Source organism: Crocodylus porosus, unplaced genomic scaffold, assembly GCF_001723895.1.
Source record: "Crocodylus porosus isolate Cpor-Errol unplaced genomic scaffold, CroPor_comp1, whole genome shotgun sequence".
NCBI classification, from domain to species: Eukaryota; Metazoa; Chordata; order Crocodylia; family Crocodylidae; genus Crocodylus; species Crocodylus porosus.
The window spans coordinates 7,931,206-7,953,476 of NW_017728922.1; the positions used below are offsets into that span (position 1 = coordinate 7,931,206).

The 22,271-nt window shown below is 42.9% G+C and overlaps 1 protein-coding gene across 5 annotated transcripts in view; it reads left to right on the top strand.

Annotated features, from left to right (window-relative positions):
* Positions 1–16,369, top strand: part of IFT52 (intraflagellar transport 52) — a 21,569-nt gene extending 5,200 nt beyond the window's left edge. For all 5 annotated transcript variants that reach the window (XM_019539681.1, XM_019539679.1, XM_019539677.1 and 2 more), the window contains 8 exons: positions 221–347; positions 3,925–4,011; positions 5,186–5,254; positions 6,649–6,803; positions 7,553–7,640; positions 12,493–12,601; positions 13,376–13,521; positions 16,021–16,369. In XM_019539681.1, the coding sequence (XP_019395226.1) occupies positions 221–347; positions 3,925–4,011; positions 5,186–5,254; positions 6,649–6,803; positions 7,553–7,640; positions 12,493–12,601; positions 13,376–13,521; positions 16,021–16,068 (829 nt within the window). In that variant the 3' untranslated portion in view covers positions 16,069–16,369. The remainder of the gene's footprint in view (positions 1–220; positions 348–3,924; positions 4,012–5,185; positions 5,255–6,648; positions 6,804–7,552; positions 7,641–12,492; positions 12,602–13,375; positions 13,522–16,020) is intronic.
* The last annotated feature ends 5,902 nt before the right edge of the window (positions 16,370–22,271 follow it).

Below are 22,271 nucleotides of genomic sequence, written 5' to 3' on the forward strand. Positions count from 1 at the left end.
GGAAGCATGTGGGGGTGGTGGGAGGGGAGGGAGGCAGTGGCTGCATGTGGAGGCGCCAGCACAGTGTGGCGGGTGGCAGTGGCTACTGCCGCCCGCAACCTTTTCCCTGCCCCTGCTCTGCATCTGGCCAGCCGGAAATTCCAGTTAATAGAATTTCTGGTTAGTTAAATGCTGAATAGCAGAGATTTTACTGCAGTAAAATTCTTACTTTTTTTTGCAGAGCTCTCACTTTTGTGTATCCATTTGGTGCCACTCTGAATGTGATGAAACCGGCAGTGGCTGTTCTGTCCACGGGGTCTGTATGCTTTCCACTAAATAGACCCATTCTGGCTTTTTACCAGCATAAGGTACAGTGTTGGATGAAATAAATGAGTCATTCTTCAGTAAAGTAATTCTGATACTTCTTAACAATCTAATTTTTATTTGACATCTTATTTACCTAGAGACTCCTCCCCAAACGTTCACAAAGAATGCAGACACAGTGTGAAGTATGAAGTAATTTACCTTGGATAGTATTCTGTAGTGATTTACTTAGCAATTGGGCGTGGACACCCCACTAGATCTCCTAAGTTGGGTGCCTGCAGTAGACAGTGCTATGGTGTTACAGTGCTGCTTTATGAGTCATCTGGCACTGTAGGAAGTGCGCTAGTTTGCACTGAGCAAAGTGCATTCCTTTTAAAATTGATTTGATAACCAGACATAATAGTACAATGGTGTATAGTTATTCTCACTTTGAGACATAACTTGCCCAGGATTGGAGTATCTTGTACTAAGGCTGTGCATTATATGTCTGCTTCATTTTCACTACAGAGTAAAGTCAAGTTTACTCTATAGTAAATGTGTTGCATGTTCATATCCAAAATTATGCACATGTTGTATAGAACAGGCCCCATCACTTAGGCAATATAAGTATATAAAGATTATATGATTACAGAGTTGCTACCCATCTAAGGTTGAGTGAAACTGAGACGCATTTTCCAAATGACAGTCCACAGCTGTCACAGCAAGCAAAATCATAATAATTTTCTTACCTATTATCTCCTGACATGCATGCATGGAGCAAAAGAATGCACTTGTGATAATCTTCACAGGTAACAGACATACACACGTGCAATATGTTAATCAACTCACATAAAGGTATCTGAACTTCGCTGGGTACAGCGTTGTTTCAACACTGCTATTGGTTAGCTGTGCTCTGATCTGTTTTCCTATACCAGTTTGGGGAGAAGTTTCCAACCTGATAAGTAAAATAATCAAGCTGTGCTATAGATTAAAACTTAAAGAATTTATCTTTACATCTGTCCTGTTTGTCATATGTTTTAATAATTGAAATCTAACAGAATTGCAACATGGAAGAAAATCTCAGATTGTAGTGGCCAGAGAAACCAAACTGAAAGAATGAATTTAAATACAGTGGTTGCTAGCCTGTTCCTGTTACACTCATCACTTATGTCCCATTAACTTTGTATTTTAAAGGCTTTATATTTTAAAAAAAATGAAAATAATCTCTAATTATCCCTGAATATGTAAGTGCCTTAGTACTTGATTTAGTGAAAACTTAGTTTTTATATGAAAAGTTGCTAATCTGATGCTCTCTTAAACTGATTTAGGTTTTTTTAGTTAAATGTGTAGACCAAAATTGTATGCAGATGCATGTAATTCGTTATTTGTGTATGTGATCTGATTTCAGTGCATAAGTGAGACAGGAAAGGCACAAACTGCCCAAGCTTTATAAACATTGTCTGCTTTTCCTAAAATGGGGAAACTTCTTTGCATCAGAGAGAGTTCAAGTCATTCTGTTCTTGCTACAATAAAATGCCATGAATACCTGATGTGGAGAATCAACCTTTAATTGGGCCTCTCTTGCTTTCATGTAGCTGGAGGAAATTATAGGTAAAATGCTAGAAGGTGAAGATAATGGTAGAATTTCTGTTAGGGCAGAGAAAAGGATTAGAAAGAAAATACATAATATGTTTGAGAGAAATGAGATAGGATAAAGAATGGCAGTAGGTAAACTTAGCTGGGAAAGAAACAGTAGAGGAAGAGGATGCTATCCTGCTGCAGTGCTGTGCAGTAAAAAGCTACTTTTTTTGTTTTTAGCTTACTGGGGTCTCATACTAAGCTGTAGCTGTAAATAGGAAGTAGAACTTTTCCATTTGTATGAGAAGTAGACTAGGGGTGCACTAATAAAGGGTTTTTTGGGCTGATACGGATGTCTGATTATTAATGAGCCATATCAGCTGATACCGATCGATTGTTGATATGCAGCCTGGCAACCTTCAGAGCAGCATCTGGCTGGTAAGTCCATTGGGGGAAGGTGTGGGAGGGGGCAGATTAAGGCCCCCGTGGTGAGGGGGAGGGAGTAGGGCTGAGGCATGGGCAAGTTCTGCACAGCTGAGGTGGGGCTGGGACACAGCCGTGAGCAGCTCGTCTGGGGAATGTGCAGGGGCAGTTCCTACTGCTTGGCACACTTCTGGGGGAGCTGTGGGCAGTGCGTGTCCCCTGGCTTTGTGTGTGGGCAAGAGCAGGCTGCCTCTGCAGGCTGGGGCCGGGGTTAGTGCCAGTCTCTTCCTGACTGAGGTGTGGGGAGGATTGAGCCAGTCTGCACTTGAGGCCGGCAGCAGTGCTGGGAAGGGAGGGATACAGCAAATTTTTGGGGTGGCTACAACCTCCCCACAACCCGTCTGTAGCCCCCACTCCCAGCACTGCCACTGCCCACCCTGAGCCTGGCCTCAGCCAGCAGTGGCAGTCTGACCTCACCCTGTGCACAGATCCAGGGGGGGCACATGCCACACATGGTTCCCTGGGGGTGTACCGAGCGGTAGGAGCTGCCTCCCCCTTTGGACGACCTGCCTGCAGGTCAGTCCTGCACACTGCCCTAGCTGTGAAGCACCTGCCCCAGCCTCATACCCTCCGTCACTGAGGGGGCCTCAATCTGCCCCCCACACCCATGTTCCCCAACAGACTTACCAGCTGGATGCTGCTGTCCAAGCTGCCAGGCTGGCTGTATGCATGCTGCAGCTGCATGTGTGCACGTGGCATTTATTGGAGACATTAGCCACCTCAGCCAAAAAAAGCTGATTGTCGATAATCTCAATTTTCCTTTTATTGGTGCCGATATGATATGGACCAATGTATCGGTGCACCTCTAAATTAGACCATTATGCTTATTCATTATTCAGTCTAAGAATGCTGGAACCCTATCTGAAACCCCTCTAAGATCTTTGCAACCACAGTTGTATGCTTGTATCATTTCCTGTGAATTTAAGATTTGGTGCCAGCAAATAATGCTATTTCTCATGTGTGTCTGTGGGGGAGAGAGGTGGGGAATCTTTTTGTAGGGAATAATGTAGTTATTTCTTCATCTGACATTTTAAATTCAGCTAGTTAAATAGGTTTGGTTGTATCTTTTGAAACTCTTTTTATGAAAAGCAAAAATTACTTTCGTTAACTAGCTTGGGGCTATAAAAATGATGCTGCATCACTCACAGGTTCAGACTGTGAAATGCTTAAGAAAGAGCTTAAAGAAATTAGTTCTTTTACTTAAGAATCACTTAAGAGTCTCTCTTACCATATTGAAGACAATGTCATCTCTCTCTCTCCCTCCCTCCCTAAGAAAGGGGCCAAAATTGCAATGAGATGCATACAGTTCACTTCTAGTTGATGCAATCCTATCTGTTGCTCTGATTTGTGGGTGGCCTGCCAAGTCTTTAGTTTTTATTACTGAAGATGAGTACTACTTTTAATTAGAAAGAATAAATTAGTTAAAGGAATATATTTATTTTATATTAATGCTGCACATGTAAGAGTATGTCTTCCTTAGATTTTCCTTTAATTAAATATCTGAATAATTTAGACTAGAGTAACAATTCCCTCAAGAAATTGTTCTGGAAAATTTTTTTGATGTATTAATTTTGTTAACAGAACCGAGGTGGAAAACTGGCAGTTTTGGGATCTTGGCACATGTTCAGTGATCAGTATTTGGATAAAGAAGAGAACAGCAAGATCATGGTAAATGTTTAAAAATATACTTTAATGACTTACAGGTATTTTATAGCATTAACAAGAACAGTCAAGAGTTGCAGTTTGTTTCCAGAGACTGAATACTAGCACTGCTATAAAATAATTAAGAGATGGAGATGCATATATGATAGAAATTTCTACAGGTAAAAATAGCAAGTTAGGTGCCTCAAAAATGTATTCTTTGTCTGGCAGAACTCTGGAAAACTTTAGTAACCTTTGCCCTCTGAATTTTTTCCTCTTTTTTTTTTTTTTAATATGCAGTATTTTTAGGGTAATTACTTAGCTAGAAACTACTTACAGTTAAAATGTGGCATCATGATCAGTAATGCTTTCCACTTTATAGCTGCTTTCACTTAAGAATTGTAAAATGTTTTTACAAAAGTACATGTATATCTTCATCTGTAAAAAGGGGGGTGTTGATTTAAGTGAGTTGGGGTTCACAGAAGTTGAATGACATGTCTGTGTTCATGTGAAAAAGGATATTTGAATACTTGGTCTTCTTACTATCATTCCCATGTTTTAAGTAGTGGACATATCATTTTACCTGATGTATAAAGTAAAGGGTAGTTCAGATGTTCTTTCATCTGTATGTGTTTTGATATAGGGCTATTTGTGCCTTCCTGTCTTTTTGAACATGCTTCAAACTTGTTGAGGATGTAATTGCAAATCAGCCTTTCCTAAATAAGTGCAACTTTGTATGTAGTTCCTGGACTTGCAGTCGCTTACATCAGTAGCTTTTCTTCAGGGTCCTTTTCCAGTACTGTAGCTTATAGTATATACTATGCAAGAATTCTTTATAAAAGTACAAGTCAAAAATGGTTTGCCAGTTATCAGAACCATCTTTAAAAGCATTTATGGATTTCTGGAAATTTTCATTTTTCAGGTGAACTAAATTGTCTTTGTTCTCATGCCTTGCACGATACCTGTAGAATACTGCAAATTTTGTATATCTGCAGTATGATATGTTTCTATAAGTAAACGCGATCTGTGTTCCTATTACCTATTTTGTTCTGAGATAATTCACTGTTATGTTAGAGTTCTTTCATATTTACTCCGTCTCTTCTAGTATGTTTCATCAGTCAGATTTGGTAAGGAATGTAATTGTTTAACATTATAGTAAATTATTCAGATACTCCAGAAACCCTGCTCTGTGTTTCCTCAGGATGTACTTTTCCAGTGGCTTACAACATCAGACCTCCATTTAAACCAGATCGATGCAGAGGACCCAGAGGTAAGAGAGATGTGGTTTAGTAAATTATCTTTTAATCCGGCAGGGTTAGTTTAACTGAAGGATCTGCCTGGTACACCATAACTAAAGACTATATCAATGTTATTACTTACCTTGGTTTTCAAGATTGTTGGGGGAGGGGGTATGTGTGGCATAAAAATTTAATAGATTAGGATTCATTATTATTTGGACTGTGATTTAGTATAAAACTTCAACCATGGAGGTGCATGTTTTCAATTTGCCTCATGCCGGATACATTAGTTTAGTTTAAATATTTTTGAAAATTGGACTGCTCCAATGTGAAACTTGGGCATCTGAGCTTAGACTTAGCTTCTAAAGTGTTGAAGATCTTTGTGAGCCCATCAATCCAGAGGGATAACTTGGTTAAGGTATGCTAGTTTGTGCCAGCAGTGGCATACAAAGGAGTAATGTGACTAGCATCTCATCCAGTCACCTTTTGATTTTTCCCAGTCCATATAACTATGATGATCCCAGTTACAATTTGGTCAGCTGGGGGTAGCTTTTGGTGCAAGGCTGGAGTAGGACTTGAACTCTTGTCTATAGCAGGGTGCCTTAACTGCTCTTTTGCTGTACCCTTTACTTCAGGAGTAAGCCTGGAGCAAATAGCACATGTCTGTAGCTAAGCAGAGATTAGCCAATTAACAGGTTTGTGGAATCTTTCTTAAACAAAAAAAAAAGATGTATACAAATGTTTCTTCTATCTTTATTTAAAAATACCCTGCATGCAGAAGGGAAGAGAGAAGTGTTGTGTAAACAGCACATGCAATTTATTCTTGAAACCTTCATTTAACAAGCTTGCAAACCTTTGAACAGCAGTGATACTGGTATATGTGAAGCATCTGTTTGTTCTTGAAATACAGGAGGGTGGAACTGTGGTCTTTGTTCATTCAGAATAAGGAGTGAGCTGCCTTCACTCTGTCTTTTCAAGCGAGAGCCTGATGGAAATTCAAATACATCATCCTTGCAGCAGTGGGAGCAGGTTTAGTGTGACGAGCTCACACATCTGTCTTTGCATAAAGAAGTAAGGCTATTTGGAATAGCAAGGGTGCAGGACAGCTATTACTGCAAAATTGAAATATATAAATTTAGCTGTAAAGTATTTGCTGATGCTGATCATTACAACAACTTTGCTTTAATGTATTTATTTTTGCCCCCTTTCTTTTTACAGAAATCAAACGGTTTTTACATAAAACAAGTACTTCATAACACTCCTAAAACCAAATCCAGGGTCTGTAGCATGATGAATAACACATGAGGAAATGTGCTAAAGCTAATTTTTTGTTTCTTCACTTAAATCGCATCAAGAAAGGAATGAGGAAAAGAAAACTTCAGCTACATGAAAATCCCTTCACTTCTAACAATGTTATGGTGTTCAGATTTCAGACTATACAATGCTTCCGGATACAGCCACACTGTCTGAGCGACTGCGGGTATGTCTGCAAGAGGGAGAAGAGAATCCCCGAGACTTCACTACGCTCTTTGATATGTCTATTTATCAGCTGGATACAACTTCCCTTCCTAAAGTGATCAAGTCAGTAGCCATGAATTGTGGGGTTTTTTTGGTTTTCTTTTTGGGGTATGTTTAAGTCTTTGTTTAATAAGGAAAATGTGTTCATTTCCTTAATATAGTAAAATATTACTGTAGTGTGTTTTGCAGATGAATATACTGAACTCTTACCGTAGGACACTTGGGTGTAAACATACCACGGGTCAAAAAATATGACAGCCTGATTTTGTCTTATTGCAGTGATTCTCAACATTTCCAGACACAAGCCACCCTTTAGTAGGCTTCAGGTGCCCCCAAGAAAATGCCAGCTCTTAGTTTTCATGCATTTTTTACTACAGAAAAGTTTTAGAGAAATTCTTCTCTTTCAGAGAACTCAGAAATATAACAACAGGTCAGAATGTTTTTAACAATGAATTCCTGTTTGAAATCTCTGGGTTTATCTTGTGAATCACATTTGTACACCTAACAGTGCTAACATTGCATGGCATCCTTGAGGATCTTAAGGGACCCCAGGGTACTGTGGCACTGTAGTTGAGAATCACTGCCTTATTGAATGCTTGCCTGTTTTCTAGAAGCTTTATAGTTGTCATAGAGATTAAAGTTATGTGTAGTCATTATGGATCCTGTGACATTTCTTTGCACAAACAGGGTGTTTAGCTTGGCATTCTGCACAAATTTCAAGTTCCCAGGTTGCAGGTAACATAGGCAGGTGCTAAGCATTCATTCTATTTCTCTTTTCCTACTTTGAGACTTTATCTTTTTCTGTGTTGTAGATCTTATGAACAGCTAAATGTAAAGCATGAACCTCTTCAGCTCATTCAGCCTCAGTTTGAGACTCCGCTACCTGCACTTCAACCAGCTGTGAGTAATCTTACATGCGACTGACACCCAAGATTATCCTCCTGCTTGTGGCTTAACTTGATCATCTCCATAGCTCCTTACTTTAAAGAAACTAGAGCATTAAGCTCTTGAGAACCTTGGTACACCCCAGAGCCTACATTTTAAGAAGTAGACCTCTCTTTGGGCTTGTGAACTAGCCTTTAGTCTAGTCTTGTGATTTGAGAACCACTTCCAAGGTGCATACAGGGATTAAACAAAAAGCTGCCAGCAGAACTCATTACTTGATATTGTGCTTTGAATAATCCATACATCTAGAATTTTCTTACATCTCCTTGCTTCCTGTGTAGTCCTGTGACCAGCTTTCTCAGTGTGAAGAATGAAACATGTTATTTCATAATGCTTAGTATCTTATCTATTTCCCTAGAAATAGATTTTAGGTTTTAAGAAGTCAGTAAGGCTTCCATCCTACCCTCAGTGCTCCCACAGCCCAGCGGGGAATTATAAAATGAAGCAGCAAGAATTGTCCTTTTTACTCCATCCATTTTTCTCTTAGTAGTGTCGGACCAAAGGAAGAACGTCTCTTCTTTTCTCTTTGACCCGTACAAAATTTCCAGTGTCGATGCATTCATCCATTTAGATACACTTGACATACATCAACCTCCCTCTTCCATGATCTCTGCTTCCTTCGATCTTTCCATTTACGACCAGACTTTCAGTTTCCTCTTTCCTTATAACCTGTCCAAGAAACTCCAACTGTCTCTTTCTGATGTTAGTCAGCAGCTTCCTCCTCTTGTCTGCTCTTAACAAAATATCTTCATTTGAAGTGTGACTTGAGAATCACATCTCACTTGCTTCAATTTTTTTTTCCGTACTTGGCGATATTGTCCACTGTTCTGATGCATACACGAGGACTGGTATAACAAGCAATCCAAAACTCTTAACTTCATCCCCATAGGCATTTTATTATTTGTCAATATCTTTTTCATTTTCAGAAATGTGTCTTTTGCCATCCCTATTCTACATTTTTATTTCATATTATACCATCTTGATGTTATCTAGCTTCTCAAGTAGTTACATTTATTGACCTGCCTTTTATCTGTTCCTTTTTCACTTTAATGTTGCATACAGAAATGATTTTCTTCTTTGTAATTACCATACATTTTGTTTTTCTACAGTTGATACTTAAACCCTTCTTCTCACTTTCACTGACAACTGTATCTAACATTCCTTGAAGCTTCTCTTCTGAATCAGCTGTTAAGACTGTCATCAGCATAATACAAGTTGTTCAAATTCTGTCTGCCAGCGATCAGCCCTGGTAAATTTTCAGTGTCCCTTGGTATTTTCTCACTATACAAGTTGACCAAGTCAGGTGAAGAAACAGTCTTGCCTCACACCTCTCTTGATTTGGATGAAATCACTTAGTTCATTTTGTATCTTCACTGCTGCAGTTTGGTCCCAGTAGAGGTTTCTTAAAATTCTCAAGACTTTATCATCAATATCCAGTTCTTCCAGCATATTCATTAACTCCTCATGCTTAACTCTATCAAAAGCTTTGGTATAATCAATAAAACACAAAAATGGTCCCCATTTCTGTTGCCCTGTCTGAAAGCATTTGTACTATAAAGATAGCATTTCTTGTACCTTGACCTTCCATAAAACCACATTGAACTTTTGCAGTCTCTGGTCTTATTCTATTTCTGGCTGTCAACATCATCACCTTTTAATAGGATCTTTGTCACATGGCCCATTAATCTGATGGTTCGATGGAGTTCACATTCAGTGACTCTAGGTCTTTTGGGGAGTGCAATAAAGATCAATTTACTGAGGTCCTTGGGTATTTCTCTGCTTTCATAAATCTTGCTGATAACAGTTGTTAACTTTTCTATACCAGACTCTTCCAAACATCTTATTTGTTCTATCTCATCTCGTCCTGTAGCTTTATTAGTTTTTATTTGGGTCATACCTCTAACTGAAGAATTTTCAAACCGTCCATGTCCTTCTTAATAGATGGCTTTTGTTCTTGACTGTCATGGAATAACTGTTCAATATACTCTGTCCATTTTTTTCAGTACTTCTTCTCATTCCATAATGACATTCTTGGCTTTTATACATCCCTTAGCAGTACATCCTCCTTTGTCTGTGATGTCTTTGATATTCCTGTACATTGATGTAACATATTTATCCTTCTGTTTTTCTATCTCTCTACATTTTTCATTACACCATTTTTCCTTTTCTTCATTGCCCATTGATTGAATTCTTTTGTCCAGTTTCTTATACTCTTCCAAGGTTTTTGTCTTTCTTTCATAAATTCAAGGATTTCTTCAGTCATCCCTTTGTTTCTTTTGCCTTACTTTTGATGGAATAACCTCCTTGGCTGTTTCAACTAGTGCTTCTTTCCCAGTTTGACATATTTCCTTTATCTTCAAGTTCTTGAAAATGATTCTTGACTGCGTACCTTTCTTTAATTAGATCTGTTTCCATTAGAATTAAATAATAAAGTTTTTTGGTGCTTTTGGTTTCTTAAGTTTCCTCAACCTTATCCTGATGGCATAGGCAGCAGAAGGCTGGGGCTAATGGGGCTAGGCCCCAAATGCAGGGCAGTGGAAAAGGGCACTTGCGAGCTCTGGGTGGCTGCATGAGGAGTGGGGAGGGGCACGCGCTCAGCCAGGATTGCAGCCTGTTGTGTGGATCACTGCCCAGTATGGCAGGCATGTATCGGTCTCTTCTGTGAAGGGACAGGAGCTGGGATGGGGAGGGGACAGGTTGAGGCCCCCACATAGAGGGGAGGGAGTAGGGCAGGGACAGGAGCTGGGGTGAGTAGGGCCTTGGCTGGGCTGGGTTATAGGATGATCAGAGCCCAGGCAGCTTGTTAGTGGTGTGGGGGGGCTCCTACTGCTGTGTGTACCCTGATGGAGGCCTGGAGGGCATGTCCCTCCCTGCTCTGTGCATGGGGCGTAGGCAGGCTGCTGCTGTGCGCTGGGCTCAGCGCCCCATTGCCTCTAGAGCCGCATGATGCCATGTGCATGCGGCCGCTGGGCTGTGCTGGGCCCCCCTTGCCTGCCTGGTAGCAGGATGCACAGGATGTCATGTTGCTCTCAAGGCAGTGGCAGTGGGGCACAGAGCCCAGTGTGCAGTGGCAACTTGCCTCCGCCTGGCATACAGATTGGGGGAGTATATGCACCCCAGACCTCTGCTGGGGTGTACACGGCAGCAGGAGCCTCCCTGTGCCCCTGGATGAGCTGCCTGGGCTCCAATTATCCCACGACTTGGCCCAGCTGGGGCCCCATTCACTCCTGCCCCTGCCTCTTCCCCACCATGGCCCTTCCTCCTCCCCTCGCCCCTTCTCCCACAGACTTATTTGCTGGTTATAAAGCCTTTGTGCACATCCTAGAACAGGATCTCGGAGCAGGATCATATGTTGCAAGCTGTAAAACTGCATCCGGACATTTCACTGGCATTGATTCAAGTTGTTGATTTCCTGAAATGCTTAATTGCAACTATTATTTGCTGGGTAGGGGGGTGCACATGCATGCACACACTACCCCCCAAAATAATTTTTTTCTCCCCCTGCCTGTGCTTGATGGTGCATACTACAGGTACACGATCAGTTCCACAGTCAGCCCCTGGGTAAGTTTTTTTCAGTCGTTGAACTACATTTCTGAATCTTCTGTTGATGGTGATGTAATCAATTTGGTTTCTAAGGTATCTCTAGGACCTTTACATGTATACCTTTTTCTCCGGTGGTGTTCAAACCATGTGTTCATAATGACTTTATTGTTTGCAACACACCAATCAATCCATCTCTCTCCTCTTTCGTTTTTCTCTCCAAGTCCATGAGGTCCAACAATATTATCCACTTGCTCACAACCAACTTCTGCATTTAGCTCTCCCATCACTATTACCACTTTTTGAGGTTTGTATTGCTTTTTTGCTTTATCAAGATCTTCATAGAAGCCATCAGTGTCCTCTTCCCCACTTTCAGCTGTCAGTGCATAGACTTGTATGTTGAAAAGTTTAGCTGTTATTTTCATGAGCATCACTATCAGATATTGCCCAAAAACTATGCAGACATTTTGAGGTTTCTTCATCCAAAACTAATCCAGCTCCTCTTTCGTGCATCTGACTTTCTGAATGGATGATCTTTGCATCTTTTAAAGCAATAATTCCAGCCTCTTTCCAACATGTTTCTCACAGACCTAGAATATTGATCTTTAATCTCTTCGTTTCAGGCTTGACGTCCAATTTCCAATTGGATGTAGAGTTCTCACATTCCATGTTGCCACTTTGACTGCTCTTTTTTTGAATGCAGACAGTAGTATGTTGACGGGCTGGAGTCATCTGTCACACATGGGTGTCCTTAACTTTTCTGTCAGGGACCCCCTTCATGCTGTTGTGTTATTTTTTTTTTCTTAATCCTTGAAAGACCATGGATTGTGCTTGGCAACATACTGTAGTAGGTCCTTGCTTTGGGCTGGAATCGTGAGCAAGTCTCCTTTATTGTCCCAGTTGCACCAGGCATCTGCCAGATGAGTTGATCCACCGTCCTGCACCCCCAACAGCTTCAATACTGGGGAATAGTGGCTAATAAGGCAGTGTGTCCAAGCACAGTTTTGAAGAGCGAGCTTGGCACAGAAGACCTTGGCTCCAGTTGTTTCTTGGGGAAGTATAGGCTTTAGAAACCAAACCTCCATAGAACACTCAGTTATTTTTATGAAATACAAATGAAATTTTCCAAATGCATTCAGTCTCTTGTGGCGTTTTGACGTCTCCTTGACTTTCAAAAAACCTTTCCAAGCTAAAAGCTGTTTCCTAGTCACCTGTAGCATATAAGAAAAACCCTTTGCAGTAACCTACACTAAATCTTTTCTTTCAGGTTTTTCCGCCTGCTTTCAGAGAGTTGCCTCCTCCCAGTCTGGACCTGTTTGATTTAGATGAAACTTTTTCCTCTGAGAGAGCCCGTCTTGCGCAGATTACAAACAAGTGTAAGCCAGGCCAAGTTTTTAACCTTTTTGATGTATATATTTGTACAGCAGTCCTGTTATTTTGATACAGTAAGCACATGGAACTGAGCTATGGAACCCATTAATATTTCACCAAGGGTTAGAAGTGCTGTTTGCATATGGGGTCCATGGATTACACTCATCTTACATGCATGACCTAGTGCTATTAAGCTGTTAATCATCAACAGTGCAGGGCACCCCCTCTTTCTTTCTCTTCCAGTTGTTATCCAGGCACATGACCTTCAAAACTGCAGCAGCTAAGAGAGTGATTGTTTGGGCCAGGTAACTCATGGGGTCCTTGGTTCCCCTTACTAATTTATGGTGGAATTTACTTTAAAAAACTGTTGAGTAGCAAACTGTAGGAGTGACCTTTCATGATTATCTATATCTGAGCCTGCTGTTAACCTCAACTGACAGTTTTTATTTTAATAGGCCTCTTATCTTGCATCTGCTTCCCGCTTTACATTTCATGCATAAATCATTCTGCACAACTATGTAGCTGAATTATTTTGCATCTTGTTCCCATTTTAAAGTAGAAGTGGCTATAAAGCCTTTGTGCACACCTTAGAACAGGATCTTGGAGCAGGATCATATGTTGCAAGCTGTAAAACTGCATCCGGACATTTCACTGGCATTGGTTCAAGTTGTTGATTTCCTGAAATGCTTAATTGCAACTATTGTCGAGCAGTGCAACTTCAGTCAACTGGTGCATATGTGTATGTGACCTATCTGCCTCTTCCTGTGGATCCTCATTAGGTACTGAAGATGACTTAGAGTTTTATGTCAGAAAGTGTGGTGACATCTTGGGTGTAACAAACAAGCTCCCAAAGGAGCAGCAAGGAGCAAAACATATCCTGGAGCATATATTCTTCCAAGTGGTGGAGTTCAAGAAGCTGAATCAGGTACACTTGTTTTAATAACTAAGCTACTAATGAATAGAGAGTGTGGTGTCAGCTGTGGTCCTTATTTTCATCTGTTAAGTGATCATGTTTGTCTTGGGCAAAAGGTACTGTGATATAGTGAAGATTTTGTCCCGCAGTGAGCAAGACGTGCACATGTGATCCTAACTACTAATAACAAGTAGTCTACAAAGAAGTCTGTTACACATCTCCTATTCATGTAGTGTCTCGTTTCAAAACCCAGCATTGTTCTATTTGCTATTATTTACTTTGTACATCATCATTTACAGACATTTGTAATGCAGTGCCATGCACAGCTACCCAGACTGGCTCTGAATGAGATAGCTAGCTTATTAGTTTGCTTGAAAAACAGGCTAAGTACTAGGGCTGTGCGAAGCTTTGGATGCTGATTAATTTCAGAGGAAATTTGGCCTGATTTGGTGCCTCAGTCTCCGAATCTGCATTGAATCAGGAGACCCATTAATCTCTCTCTGAAATTCGACAATTTGGCCATAGACACAGCTTTATATGTTTTTTCTATATACCTCAAGGTCCCAGGCATGGCTCATGAATGCTGAGATGGTGGGGCGGATGGAGCATTCCACGGGAGCATGGGGGAGTCCCTTGCACACTTGGTGGCAGACCCGGAAGTATTTCCAGTCCACTTCCAGGTCTGGTGCGGAGTGCATAGGGGTGTGGGCCCCCAATCTGCCTGCCAGATGAAGACAGGTGCTGGGCTCAGCCCACACCCAGCACCAGGAAGATTGGTGCTGCTGTTGGCCCCAGGTGGCAGCACCTGGCTCCTGTTAGCCAGCAGGCAGATTGGGGGTGCACACCCCCAAGAGGACCCTGGCACAGCCCCTGCAGCCCTCCCAGGGGTGCTAGCTGTCCCCTGATCTGCCTGCCGGCTGACAGGAACTGGGTGCTGCCTCCTTGGGCCAGCAGGGCCAGGGCAGATCAGCACGTGTGGGGACCTGCCATCCCAATCTTGGGGTGGGGGAGGGTCCCCACAACAGCTGATCTGCCCTGGCCCCATACCAGAGCTGGCTCCAGGAGTGTGCAGAGCCCGGGGTAGCTCAGCTCGTGTGGGGACCCTCTTCTGCTCTGGAATTGGAGTGGCAGGCCCCCACACGAGCTGATTTGCGCTGGCCTCAGGTGGCAGCACCCCGCTCCTGTCAGCCAGCAGGTAGATTGGGGGTCTGGCACCCCTGGGAGGACTGTGGGGGCTGTGCTGGAGTCCTCCTGGGTGTGTGTGCACCTGATCTGCCTGCTGGGTGACAGGAGTCAGGTGCTGCTGCCTGGGGCCAACACCAGCACTGATCTTTCTGGCGCTGTCATCTGGCAGGCAGATTGGGGGCTGCAGCCCTGGGAGGACTCTGGCACAGCCCCTGCAGCCCTCCTGGGGGTGTGGGCGAGCCCCCAATCTGCCTGCCAGAGGAGAGGAGCTGGGTGCTGCTGCTTAGGACCGGCACTGAAGCCAGTAAGCCTGCCTTCGAAACTTGAAACGTTTTGAGTTCCCTTGTTTCGTTTCAAAGCTGTTTCAGAAGCTTTTGTTTCTTTTTTATTGCACTGTTTTGAGCTCGAAACGCATCGAAACAGCTTCAAAATGAAACACTGGGCAAAATTTCACACAGCCTTAATACTGTGATATATTTTGTCATGCATCCCATCGTTAGAAATTTTTTTCAGACACCTGCTAAATAATGGCATGGCTGAGTTGCATTGTGTGTAGTTTTTCTAGTATCTGTAGTTTTCAGTTGTATGTTCCACAAACTAATTATTATTTGATTTGACACATGGAAATAGTTTTAATGTGCGTAGGTTGGGAAGACAGGATTTCCCCTACAATGGTTGGCTTTATGCAAGCCCCTTGTTTGTGGACCTGCAGTGGTTTTTAAAGGAATTAAGCACTCAAACCACTAGATATAGCACACAAATCATACAGGATGTTTCTGCCAAGTACTGGTTATTGATTGTGTTTTATGTGCAAGTAACAAATGAACCCTGAATGTGGTAATGCAGATTTCACACCAGAGTTGTTAGCAATTGAGAATACTGCATTTTTGATAATTGTGTGTATATCAAGTTCAGCACTTCTGAGACAGTTTCTCAGTTCTTTCAGTAAGGTGTAGTCCAAATCTACGTTTGTAAAGGTAAAATAAACCTTTAGGGCAGGGGTGTCAAATGTAAGGCTTACAGCCTGTACCTGAGGCCCACAGGGATGGTAGAGGTGGCAGAGGACAAGCGGGGGTGGGGCCTGCTGCCCAAATCCACGGTTGGGAGCTTCACTGGGAATGCATGTTTGGGATGGTGGTGTGGGGACCAGTAATAGCTCTGTTAACTCCTACTGCCACTGCTGGCCCTGCATCCCAATCCAACCTGCAAGCAGCCCTGTGGTTGGATCTGGTTTGGGGGACAGCGTGAGTTTGACGCCCCTGCTTTAGTGCATCCAACTCTTACCTTGTATTAAATGTTGTTTTAACTGTTTTCCTCCTCATTAAGGAACATGATATTGACACAAGTGAAGCTGGATTCCAGAGTGGTTACTGAAGTTGGCTTTTCCCATCAGTGAAAGAGGGAGATCTTAGCAAAAATATGTACCTGTGGTTTCCATTGTAAATTTACTGTTTCTGTCTGTTGTGAACGCCTGTAAATATGTATAATGTCTAAAAATGATACTTTGTAATGTTAAATGAAAAATTGTCTTATAAATAGCACTTGCTTTCCAGAACCTTTTATAGAAAACAAACATTCCTTATTTAATCTTTTTTTCTACTCCTTTTTATTGAAGCTGTTATTTTTTAATCATTGAAATAGTCTTATGTTAAACAAAATCTTCTTTTAAGTCCTATTTCTGCCTCTTGTATTTATTTTCCTGTCTCTGATACTTACTTTTGGGGTCTGTTTGGATACAGGACCTTTATGTTGTTTACAAATGCTTGCATTCTTAATTGCATTGTAGAAAAGATCACATGCTTGTGCTTCTGTTGCACTTTTTGAGCTGGGGAGCAGCATATGTAGCCATAAATAGACTTGGAACCAGAACTCATACAATTCATATACAATATGCTAATCTACCACCCTGAGGCAGCCTCAAGTATTTGAACAAAAAAAATGAAAAAAAAAAAGGTCCCTGGTATGTATTTATTTATGGATTTATTTGGTCCTTGGGCTATTCACCAACTAGTCATTGTGACAGTGAACTAGTGCATGAGCAATGAAAGGAAAGTGAAGTTGACTGGTTCATTAGAAATGCACAATTTTAGTGTGTGTAAAAAACCAAGAGCATGAATGTGGAAAAGGAATGAGATACTAAATATTCTTGTAATATGAACAACACACTTATGCCACTGTTTGTGTTGGGGTAAGGACATTCGTTTTTCTTAGCTATGTTTTTAACTTCACATTGCACTTGTTAGAATAATTGAGAATTGTATGCATCTGAGGCAGAAAGCCATCGCTGTAATTATGGAAGACTTGAAAGAAAAGAAATGTGGCCTCTTCTCTGGCACCAGCTCTCTGTCCAACTCTGCCATCCTTTTACCTTTGAAGTTGCTTCTAACAAACATTCCCCTTATCTTCTTGAAAAAACTTTCTTTCATTTTCTCCAAAACACGTTAGAATGCAGGGGTGCTAAAACAGCAGTGACATTGCATTTCTAGGGTGAAGGGATCTATTCTTTCTTCCCCAAGCATCTAGCATATTGATGGCATGCAGATGCGTGTTACACACTGCTGGGAAGAAGTGTATGCAACTTCATTGATTCCAAAGATCTGTACTTGCTTATGTCATTTGGAGTATAGCTCTTAGATTTTTTTTTCTTTTTTTATAAACAGTAAAACCATCTAAAAGTTCTACAGTTGTATTAAGACACATACAATCTAATGTCCTAACTCTGTTGCACTGGCAGTAGTGAAAACATAAATAGAAAAAGCTGATCTGCCCAAAAGTTATCATCTGGCTGCTATGGCTTTTATTTAAAATTACTCCTCTCATTCCGGGTCTGCCCCTCCCTCAAATGCACCAACTTGTTTGTTCCCTGTGAAAGTTTACACAATAAACCTAGTGTTTCCAAAACTGTATCAATCCCACCCAGTGAGTTAGTGCAGGCTCTAGTTGCTACTTATCCATGCAGCCTGTACTATCCTTTTGTGTTTACAGTTAAAGACTAAGTAATTTTTTTTTTTTTTTTTTTGCAAAACTTTTCAGACTTGTTTTGCTGCATGTTCTTGATGTTATAACAACATGTGTTAGAAGCAAGGCAGCTGAGGGGTCAGAGTGTGTAACCAGCACCATAACTAGGATTTGTCCTTCCCTATCTCTGTTGTGGATCTCTGCATCCACCATGGCTTTTGTACAGTAAGAATGAACAAAAATGCCTTTGCGCATTTCAGTCTAAATGGTTGCAAGTTGTAGACCAGTGCCACTTGTACATATGACAGTGGTTTAGTTCTCTCTAAACTGTGGGTTTTTAACAATTCAAAACCCACCAATTAAAAAACCCACCGTTTCAATTTAGGGACTTCCATCACTGTGACAGAACAGTGAACGCCCGTCTGCAGTGGGTCACAGGTAAGCTCTGCCAGAAAAAAGTGGTGATGGGCTGGATTCTTTTTTTTTTTTTTCCTCCTGGAACCTGTTTGTCTCTCCCACAGCTGGGGTACAAGCTGCCAGCAAGACTTGAGCTGTAGCCTGGGAGGGTCTGGTCCTTCCCTTTTGTGGTGGTGGCACCCCCGCCAGGCGGCACGACTGCTCCCCACTCCCCTGCAGCTCAGGCGCTGTGCGACCTGGAGGCAGCTTGCAAAGGCAGGCTCTGCTGTGGGGGAGGGGAAGGCAGCAAAGGGCCTGATCTTTTTCTTTTTTCCTCCCAGCGCCTGCCCACATCTCTCACGGCAGGCTGAGCAAGCATCCCCCAGGCGGGCTGCTAGTGGGCAGGTGCTGCCTCCACCGAGGGAAGGTCCAGGGCCACTACAGCTCAGGGCCTGCTGGCAGCTCACCTGCTGACCATAAGAGGCAGGCAGGCTCTGCTGGACACCCCCCCCCCCCCCAAAAAAAAAAACAAAACGGCCCCTTGCTGCTTTCCCCTTGGCAGAGCCTGCCCACACAAGCTGCTGCCAGGTTGCACAGCCCCTGAGCGGGGGTGGGGCAGTGCTTCCCTCTGCAGTGGTGGTGCCCCCCGGCGCTGCCCCGGTGGGGTGCTAGTGAGTGGGTGCTTCCCCAGCTTGCAGGCAGCACCCAGCCCAATCCAATGCTCAGGGAAGGTCTGACTTGGCTGGTTTTCCATGCTTTGTGTGTCGTTCCTGCTGCCTGGGACTGCCCAGGAATGAGCTGGCTTGCCCTTGGCAGAAGGTGGCAGGAGGGAAGCTGTGTGCTAGCAGTTGGAGAAGGCGGTGGGGATCGTGCATGGGGCACTGGAAGCCCATCAAGGCCAACCTCCCCAAGCACCATCCCTACCACCTTCTTCGGATGTATCTCTGAAGTTTGTTGCATCATAAACTAAAATAGATGCATTTTATTTTGCTATGTAACAAAGTCATTTAAGCAAAATACGCTGCCACACGTGTACAGCATGATGAAATTAAAACAACATAAACCACTGCAGGTGTAAATGGTGATGCCATTAAAGTGGTGCAAAAAAGGTAATTAAGCCACTTCAAAGGCCAATTTAGTCATGCATCCCAGGATTTTCAGGGTTAAAACACAGAGCTAATACTGCACTTTCTTCCTTAAAGCAGAAAGTAGCATGCTAAGGGCAGACCATAGCACCCAAGCACCTTTACTAGGAGCCCTCTACTTTCATTGGAAGGGCTCTGGATTATATTGAAGTTATCCTTTCTCTCTCATTGAATCCATTGAACACAAGAGGAAACCATTATACATCCTGCAGCATATGGATGGAGGTGTAAGAGCTGTAGCTAGTGAGAAGATGGGGATTTACACAATCACAGTAGTGTTAACATTCAACAACAGTAGAACAGGGTAGTTAAAAAAATAAGAGACTGCAGTTTTAGACTGGCTTCAGCACTATAAGCCCCATTTCCTATACTGCCACCAAATAATGCCCCCCCCTGCAAAAATCATTTGTTTTTCACGAGTAGAGCTGTAGTTTAGATAAGATTTGATTTTTCAGTGAAGTCATTGAACCCCTTTCGCATGTTGGGCCTTCTGCATAGTTGTTAACTTTTGGGAATTACAGGCTTGAAACTACTGTCTACTTTCATCCCCATCTGCTATCCTGCTGTTGTGTGTTACTTACTGCACAGCTTCTTGCTGCTCTACTTGTTTGCCCAATGATAATCTGCACACCCCCTGTCTTCTCCCCCTACAGCATTTCAGGGGAATTCTGTTTTCAGTACCATCCTTCTTGCCTCTGTGTGGAGGCTGTTCCATCAGAATCCATTCTGCTACCAAGGAGGAGCATTTTCTTTTCTCTCATTTTCCTAGCACCTTAACGAGCTTTCCATTAACATTAGCCAAACCTGATAATGGTTAGTCTGATCCCTCCACCTTCTAGTGGATTGTCACTTTAGGAACAACCCAGCCATAATTTGAGAGAGGACAAGTGCATTTGTTGTCATAATATGAAGGCTGGATCTGGGTGAGGCCCATTGTTGTTAGTGTCTAACAGCTGGGGTTGTACAGGTGGAAATGTAATGATGGTGGAAAAACTATTCAAAGTCACATCTATGCAGAGAGTCCATGGTTATGTATTAGCTACTTTGCAATTTGTGAATGAATGAGTTTAAAAGCCATCTATTAATAGAATGCTGATCCCCACTTCACTGCCAAGTCACTACCATTTTCTCAAGCCCCTTCATTTTGACATAACATTATTTCTGTAGGAAACAAATTAGTGTGGGATTCTCTCCTTTAGTGGAAGAGGCTCTCCATCTGTATCCTCGGTCATGACTTTTTATGTATTGTAAGTAATCTTCTTAAAAATTTAAGATGAAAGGGTAACAAATTTGTGCACAGTAATAAGGTTCTTTGGAAGCTGATGTGCCTTAAGATGAGGGTCACTGGAGAAGTTAATCTTAAGTATTGCCACTTCCTTCCCTAAGGCTTGCAATTGGCCATTATATAAAATAATGTCATTCCTACAGCTAGACACCTCAAACTTTAATGTAGGAATTTATTTCAAATCATAAATAAAATTATTTTAAGAATCATCCCCAAATTAGTCCTGCGTGAAACCAGCAGGTCTGTAAACATTTTTGAGTGGGAACGTTTTTTTTTTTTTATAATCAATTAAACCCAGGCCCAGAACTTGTAGGATTTGAAATCTGTCCCCAGCTGTATGACTGTGGGCAACTTTGGGGCACCCTTGGTGCCTGAGTTTCCCCATCTCAATGACAGGTATAACACTCTCTCCTTTTTGCATTCTGACTTGGAAATATAGGGCCTTTGTACCATGCAACAAAATTGGCCTTTAAAGGGGTTTAAGTGGCCTTTTGTATCGCCGTAATAGCATTGATATTTACACGCTCGGCAGCATATTACACTTTAAATGACTGGAACATAGCAAGGTAAAACCCAGCCAAGGTATTTGAGTTTGATACCTAACAAAGTGCAATGATGTGCTGGAAGCCAGTGTGTCTGGGGAAGCTCAGGCTTGGTGGGCTTCTACTGCCCCATCCCCACTGCTTTCTCCCACCACCAGCATACCCGAGTTCCCTCTTGCCGCTCAGCCCCAGGGGCAAGCCAGCTGTTTCTAAACTGAGGTGGTGGGGATGGTGCATAAGGTGCTGTAGCTTATCTGCCTCTCCCGGGGAGTGGGGGGACAAGCTGTCCTGGTGCTTCTGTCTGTGATGGCAGTGCCCCCCAGGCTGCACCTGCCTGCTGGCACCTGGCCCAGGTGGTCCTAGGGGGCACTGCCACTGCAGAGGGAGGCACTAGGCTCTGTGCAGCTGAAGCAGGCAGGCAGCTCAGGGGGGTGGGGCAAGCTGCCAATAGGCTGAGTGCTCCCAGAGCTGCAAAGGACCCTGGTGCTTCCCTTCATGGTGGTGCTCCCCCGCCCCCCCAGGTGACACCTGGCGTGGGTGCCAGTGGTGCCTCTCATGTGGCACCTGCCCCTCCCCCCAAAGTCAAGCCTGCCTGCATGAGCTGCCACTAGGTCCTACAGCCCCCAAGTTGCGTGGGGCTTGGTGCTTCCCTCAGGAGGTGGCACCACTCCCTAGAACCACCTGGGGCAGGTGCCACCTGGGGGGTACCACTGCGGAGGGAAGGTCTGGGATGCCCCACAGCTTAGGGACTGCTCAGCCACCAGCAGCTTGCTTGCTCCCCAGTTCCCTGCTGCGGGAGGCAGGTGGGGAAAAGATTAGGCCCCTTCACCCTTGTACATGCATTGTGGGTTTAGTTCTCCCTAAGTTGAAATGGTGGATTTTTAAAAAAAAAAAAAAAGTTTCAATTTAGGGAGAACTAAACCCCAGTTGCACATGTACAAGCACCCATAGGTGTTAATTCTTCAGGCGTGATCTCATTACATGAGTCATTAACAGTGTGGCTCTGATCTTTGTTGGTATCCAAATACCTTTTCATCTGTTAAATACCTGCAAAACCATTCATCATCAGTGCAAATCCTTTCTTTCAACAGTAGGGCCTCGTGCTGTCTGTCCCATCTTTTGCCTGGCTGGGCACCCATAGCTCTCATGCTGTTTTTCTTCCTGTGTGCCTGAAGAGGGATCCACAGCAGCAGAGAGCTAGCAGCATCTCTCCCCCACACAGCCAGACCTCCTGTCACACATGCAGGCAGT